Source organism: Thermobia domestica, chromosome 14 (assembly GCF_964235325.1).
Source record: "Thermobia domestica chromosome 14, izTheDome1.hap1.1, whole genome shotgun sequence".
Taxonomy (NCBI): domain Eukaryota; kingdom Metazoa; phylum Arthropoda; class Insecta; order Zygentoma; family Lepismatidae; genus Thermobia; species Thermobia domestica.
In genome coordinates this window covers 144,144,515-144,151,952 of record NC_137467.1, presented here as the reverse complement: position 1 = coordinate 144,151,952, position 7,438 = coordinate 144,144,515, and the positions used below count along the sequence as shown (strand labels likewise).

Genomic DNA, 7,438 nt, shown 5'->3' with positions numbered 1-7,438 from the left:
GAAGTTTATATTTATCATAATATGAAACAAAATTACTGCAATCGCCAATAACTTGCTTGACAACAAGTGATTGAAAATCACAAGCACGTACACGAGCGCCCCTTAGTAATAATTTTAGATTGGGTTCAATTAAAATAATTAATAATTGTTACCCTATATACTTTTGACATTTCTTTTAGGTTCTGTGAAAATGTTTATTATGGAAGAAAAACTTTTTTTTTTAAAATTAGTGATAAGATACAGAGTTGCCACAGCTATTGATTTTGCAGGAGATCTCCTGCTTTTTCTACGTTCTCCTGATCTACTGCGAATGAAAAAGAAAAGTGAACATTCTTCTGCTTTTTCCTTGCTTCGAGAAGTTAAAGAAATATATTATTATTAATGTTGAATTTTCATTTTTTTTTCCTTTCATGAAAAGAGGAAATTTCTCTGCATGCATACACAAAGCTCTTTAGAGCATATATAGAGATATGGGGCCACATGCAGAGTCCTTCTGACGTGTGATTAGAGCCATACTATAGCGTTCGACTTACATATGCTTCCTGCAGAAGTCGGCCGTTTAGCATGACGCTAATCATTTGTCAAAACGACTCTGCATAAGGCGGATGCTGTATATAATATGAATACAACAATACAACTGTACATCTTCTATATGCATGATGGTTGGCGATCTTTATGAGTCACTTTAAGATTTACGAGTACGTGTTGTTTAGATTGGGACTTTGGTTGGAAGTGTAGCTTAGATCACTTCTCCACGATCGTTGGCGAAAAATCTTACGTCACGATCATGTGTGACTGTACCATATAGCTATACTATTGTTAGGCGCATGGTAAGACATTTTCCCATTCCACTTTGTTCTTTCACTACGTCTTACTTCACACATGTGTGTATCAAACATTATTAATATAAAGAGGGCTTGAGGGTCTTTCTACCTCCAAAAGATTACCTAATCATCGGAAAACATTTTCTTTATGTAACATGTTTTGAAGTCATTAAAATTCAAATTATTGTTTTATTCTGAAATGAAAGTAATAATGAATTCTGGAATGCTTGTTTTGACCACTGCCCCCTTAATAATGTCAATTTTTTAATCCCAAATTTAATGAAAATAAACTGAGAAGTCCAAAAAAGACGCGCAAAAGCACTTCCCTACTTGAAAAATACGACGATTTTGCGAAGTCGGCTATTCGATCGAAGGTACATCAGTTCTTTTTCCGAAATGAAAAGAAATCTTTAAGTTTTACATCCCACTTTTATGCCGGTTAGGCTAAAGGAGGCGGTGATGATGAGAGATGAGTGAAATGGTGGAATGAAGAAAATGGGAGGAAACGGGAGAACCCCGAAAAAACCCACGAGCACGGTGTTTGTCCACCACAAAGTCCACACGCCGCGAGCTGCGATCGAACCAGGGACTCCAAGCACCGGAGGTGAACGCTCTACCACAGAGCCACCGCGCCCCCTTTTTTCCGAAATGAGTTGCCAACGTTAGATAAAATTCTGTCAGCAATAAACACCGATGATGACCTTCCATTTTTCTCTCGTGCAACTTTGTATAGACTATTAAAGGTTATGAAACTTAAATACGTGTTGCGCAACAGGAAAGGTTTCATAGTTGATAGGGATGATATTGTGATCTTGAGGAGAAAGTATCTCCGCTTAATTAAAAAGTGTAGAGACGACGGTAGACAGATTTATTACCTTGACGAGACGTGGGGAAATGCTTTTCACAACGTGAAAAACGTAATGGTAGATGAAACTGTGAAGTCTAAGAAAGATGCCTTCTCGCTGGACTTTCCACTGGACTTAAGAATCCTTTAGGTAAAGTAAAAGGCTAATTATTGTGCATATAGGAACTGATAAAGGCTTTGTTACCCAAGGGAAGTATATATTCGAATCAAAGTCCACAAAAGACTGTCACGAAGAAATGGATGGCACAAAATTTGAAAGCTGGTTTCAAAACATACTTCCACATCGGGAATCTAATTCTGTAATAGTAATGGACAATGCGCCTTATCACAGCGTGAAGATAACCCGTATTCCCTCTATGTCTTGGAAGAAGGAGAGAATAAACAATTGGTTGCAAAGTAAAAATATCGCGTATAACGATTATTTTGTGAAAATGGAATTAATTAACCTTATACCTTCTGCACTGAAGAATAAATATAACAAGTATAAAGTGGACGAAATGGCAGCTAATTCAGGAAGGGAAGTTCTAAGATTACGTCCGTACCATTGTACGCTTAATCCAATTGAACTTATTTGGAGCCAAGTGAAGGGACATGTGGCACGCAATAACAAACGTTTCACATTGAGTGAAGTGAAAAAACTCTTAGAGAAAGGAATAGAGATGATAACTCCTGAAAAGTGGAGAGATTGCGTCCAACATATAATAGACAAGGAGGAAACGAAATATTGGGAACTTGACAGGCTCGCTGATGAAACGGTCGAAAAATTCATCATCAACCTTGATGAAAGTGAAGAAAGTGACGATAGTATGGACGTGGAGTCTCTGGATTCGAGCGACTGAAAGGGTAAGTACTCAATATTATTTCTTTTGCGTTGTCTTGTTACATAATCCAATCAACTGATCTTTCTTGTGTCCTTCTTTCTTTTTTCGATATGCTATTTCAAATCTTGTATTTTTCGTATGATCCTACTGTACCAGTGTCTGTTTCACCGGTCATATAACTTGTTTCACTGTAATTATTCATAGCTACATTTCACGGAAAGCGGTACTGTTCCTGAATATTAACATATGCATTTCCCATTCCTCCTCAGAAAAGCAAAAATGGAATAATTTTTTTTAAGAACATTGTTCTAATCAACTCACTTCGTTACATTATGTTACAGATATACTTTCACTTAATACAAAAAAAAAAAGTGATAAAGGACCGTGTAAGTATTGTTTTATATAAAGTTTGCTGTACGCGTTAACATTTCATGTAGCAAATAATTGTAATATGAAAAATAACTAGTAAATACCACAACGAAGAAATGAGAGTTCCGGCAACAATACAATAGGCAGTGGACTGCTGGAAAAAGGGGAAACGCCAGTTTGGCAAGCAAAAATAACTAATACGAAAATAGTATTAAGCATTGTTTTCAGTTGCTTTAACTCGAATCCCTATTAGGTTGTTTGTAATTGACTCACATTCTTTTTTCTTTTCGTGTATACAGTATGATAACCGTTTTCATGGAAAACTGCAGGCCAGTAGCCAGTCCAAAAATATAAAGTGGGTCCGGTAGAATTTAGGGGGAGGGGCGATCCAATCACATTATAGTTCATCAACATATTGTTCAAGTCTACCGTGAAAATTTTAGGGAAGCCAGTAAAAATATAGGGGGGCCCGGCCCCCTCTTGGATACGGACCGGAAAAGGAGTCGACACACTTTTTAGTTTTCTTGTCATATGTTGTTATATTTTTGTTGCCATATGTTACGGAGGAATGGGGGGCTCAGTGGTAAATTACTTACTTCCGGTCCTGTCCTTGGTCATGTAAATTCGTGGCTAATGACATCGTGTCAGTGAGTTTTCGCGGGGTTCTCCCATTGCTGCCACTTTCCTCTTCCATCAATATTTCCTTATCATTCATTTTCAATAATCATAGTCTCTTTTAATCTATATGGCATACGTGCGAGACGTTAACTACATATGTCCTTTCATTTTTTCATGCATATGTTGGTGTATTAACACAAAAGAAACCTGATAAAATCATTGTGCCGACACGATAAATTGTGTACAAGGTCCAACCCTGCCATCAGTTGTAATGCGCGCTCGAGTAGCAGACATAGTCCGCTATTCCAACGCTTCTGCTCACCCCGCCGTTTAAAATAATGTGCATACTTAAATTGAGTTGACAGTTACTTGTTAACCTGTTTTGGTTACTCTGTTTAATGTGTTAAGAACCAAGAAGTACGTACACTATAACATGAGTTTCAATTCGTTATTTACACACTGTTTTTTAAAAATATCTACATAGCAGCGAATGGGGACTTGTATTGCTAAAGAGAACAGCAACACAACCCCAGTCTCAAACAGTAGGCAGCTAGCAGGTAGGTGGTGGGGATAGAAGTTCCTGTCAACTTGACTGAGATAGATTTTAAGTTACAAGAGGTTTACGTCCTATCTGAACGGCGCATCCACCGAGTCAGCTTTTGGAATATCCCATTAAGTTAGCTTTGAAAATAGCTAAAGGAAACGTATTTAACGAGTACATAGAGTTCTCCGTAGCAGAATTGATAAATTCATGGTTCGATAACTACAAGGTTCGTGATTCGAAACCCGTCTCGGAAGTTTCAGATTTTTTAAATTCTTAATTCCTCAGTTCTCAAGATCTTTCTCTGCCTTCGTAATCAATTGATGTTCTAAAAAGAGTTCTCCATCTTAATTCGACAACTGCCTAATGTGATCCTCGCAGTTCGAAACCTTCCCTTCTTCTCTTTCACAAAATCACAATTTTCGTCATAATACGAATGCTGTCCGATCATTTTTTCCCAATTCTAAATCTGTGTATATAAATCATCCCTCTATCTCTCTCAATGTCACACAGGAACTCATATGGCTGGAGATTAAACCTTCGACTTTTGAAACTAAATGTAAGCTCTAGCAATGTGCTATCGTAACTCTATAGGTTTTTTGCTAAAAGCAGTGTATTTTAGATTTTATTCGGGCGGGGATTCTCCGCCGACATAAGATTTCAACTTTTTTTATTAGTATATTACTATACATTGGATCAAACAATACGTATTTATGAAGCTCAAGGGAGGGGGAATTATACTCTCCTGTCCTGCCTAAATTACCCCCCTGGAACATTTGCTTGCAATTACTGAAAAGAAATGAAATGAATCATTGAATAACACCCATTTCTGTCAGTAGATATTTTAGAGCTCTGTGCGTGCATTACAGACTTTAGGGAGCACAAAACCTACTGCCGTTATTGGCAATTTCCATAAATTTCTTAGGGAGCATCTTACAAGCTTGGAGTCTTTAAAGAAGGGAAAGAATGAAACTAAAGGTCTTTATGAAGCTCTCGGAACATTGTGAGACTTTTTTTTTTTTTTAATTAGGCTCTTAAAAATATTTCAGAACAAACGAATGGAAAAGTCTGTTTTAAAGCTATAACGTTGTAAACTTGATTCCTGTTTCTTTTCCAGCTGAATGGAAAGAGTGTACTACGTCACACTCACTGCTTTAGACAATGAGAGGTGGAGGAGGGGTTGTATTGAATACTAGAGGCAACTAATCGATTGTGATACGTATTTCTGGATGCATAAGAAAACGGGGCAAGAGTTTATTATTAATTTCACTTTAGAATTTTTGTAACAATTTCTATGCCGCAAACTGTACCTATGACGTCAGCAAAAGAAGAAAGGTTTTTTCCACATCGAAAATAATTGAAACTTTCAAGAAAATGAATGTTCCATGAAAGGTTATCATCATTGGTTATGCTTTCCATCGAAAAAGACCTGACAATAAGTATACCAGAGTTCAATCAGCATGTATTTGGCAGAGTTGCTCCAATCAAAGAGAGAAGAAGAAACTTACTAATTAAATAAGGTGACTAATCGGATAAAATGTTCCGCATTATTATTATTTTTTTTAATGTTATTTAATTTCACATGTTACGTAGCATTTGCATCTAAAATTACGCTGGTTAGTCAATGAGTGCACTTTATGTCTTCTGTCTCCGATCGTTCGTACTGCAACACCCGAAACCACAATCCACCGGCCGCCACTGGGTTTAAGCGTAAGATACAGGATATCAACAGTGTGTGTGATTGCCCCGCACTGGAACACATGAACTACAATGTGATTGCATGCTGAGAATGAGATTATCAAGAAGTGGCTGGGGTATGTTTTGCCATTCCTGTAGAAGTGCCTCATAAAGCTCAGGAATAGATCTTGGAGCCACTTCACGACGTGCAATTCGCCTGCCAAGCATGTATCACGCATGCTCGATTGGGTTCAAGTCCGGTGAGCAACTGGGCCAATCGAATCGCCTGATATCCTGGTGCTCAAGGTACTCATCCACTATGGCAGCGTGATGGGACGTGCGTTATCATCCATTAGAATGAAATCAGGACCCACTGTGCCCGAAACACATGAACGTATTGGTCCAATATTTCATCCCGATACATTGCACAAGTGACGGTATCGCGTGGGAAGACATACAGAGGTGTACGGGACCCAAGATGCCCCCACCCTATACCATAATTCCGCCGCCCCTGTACTGGTCTACAGCAGTCATGTTAGCTGGAATGAACCGTGTTTCTGGTTCTCTCCAGACGAACACACGTCGAGAATCGCTGATGAGACTGAACCTGGATTCATCTGTGAGCAGGACATGACACCATTCTTCCGGGGTCCATGCGTGATGTTCTCTGGACCAATTCAACTGAACTCTTCTTTTAGTGATGAGCAAATGCAAGACCAAGACCAAGACCCGAGTGGTCTTGGTCTTGATTGCAAGAGTCTTGCAAGTCTTGCTTTTAAGAAATCTTACGTTTTTCATAGGTAAATTTTACTCTGGATATAAGGGATAATAAATTCTACAATGCGCAAACAGTAATGGAAATGCAATGTATGTTTCTAAATGTAATATTGTTTACCTTCGTGTACGTATGAGATAGTGTACAACATAGGTGATAACCTTTATTTTTTAATGGATACCCACGATTCACTGCATATAAGATAAATCACACGCTTTCGTAATCTTTTTATATTTTTTAACAGATCCAACACTCCATTGGTTCCCAAACTGGGGAGGATACCTCAAATATCATGAATTGCATTATTTATACACTCTTAAGGCGCGATTTTTTTCAACCACGATTAGCTAATCTTTGTATTGAACAAACTTCCAATTAAATATTGAGATTTTATTTTACTAAGTCCAATGTAGTGTAGACACATGGACATCACGGAAAAGCGATGAAAAAATTGCAGGCTTTCGAAATGTGGGCATGGAGGAAAAAAGGGGAGAGAATTAGTTGTGTTGAACGGAAAACCATTGAGAAGGTATTAGAAATATTAACAGTAGGGGAAAAAAGAAGAATTTTAGATATTGTCAAGAGGGGGGAGAGAAACTGATTGGGATATTGGATGAGGAGGAACTGTACTATGAGGGACTTGCTAGAGGGTATGGGGGAAGGAAAAAGATGGAGGGAGCGAAAGAGACTGTAGTTAAAGGAAGGTATTAAAACAGAAAATTGCTGGGTCAAGACAAAGAGACTAGCTGAACACTATCGTACATCGAAGATTCTCAGCTGCAACAAGTAACCTGCCAATAATGACAGAATATCTATGATGATATGTTTTGCAATATTGACCAAACAAAGAGAGAAAACAATTAAAATAATAATTATTATAACCAAACCTCTTAATATTTTAGAATAATTCGAGTGAAAACTGAAAGCGACTTTATTGCCTATGTCTTT

At 37.9% G+C, this 7,438-nt stretch overlaps 1 protein-coding gene across 1 annotated transcript; it reads left to right on the top strand.

The window, feature by feature from the left end:
* Positions 1 to 1,997: 1,997 nt before the first annotated feature.
* Positions 1,998 to 2,528, top strand: LOC145670029 (uncharacterized). The gene has a single exon (XM_081738374.1). It carries the CDS (start codon positions 1,998 to 2,000, stop codon positions 2,526 to 2,528), a length of 531 nt encoding a protein of 176 aa, XP_081594500.1.
* The last annotated feature ends 4,910 nt before the right edge of the window (positions 2,529 to 7,438 follow it).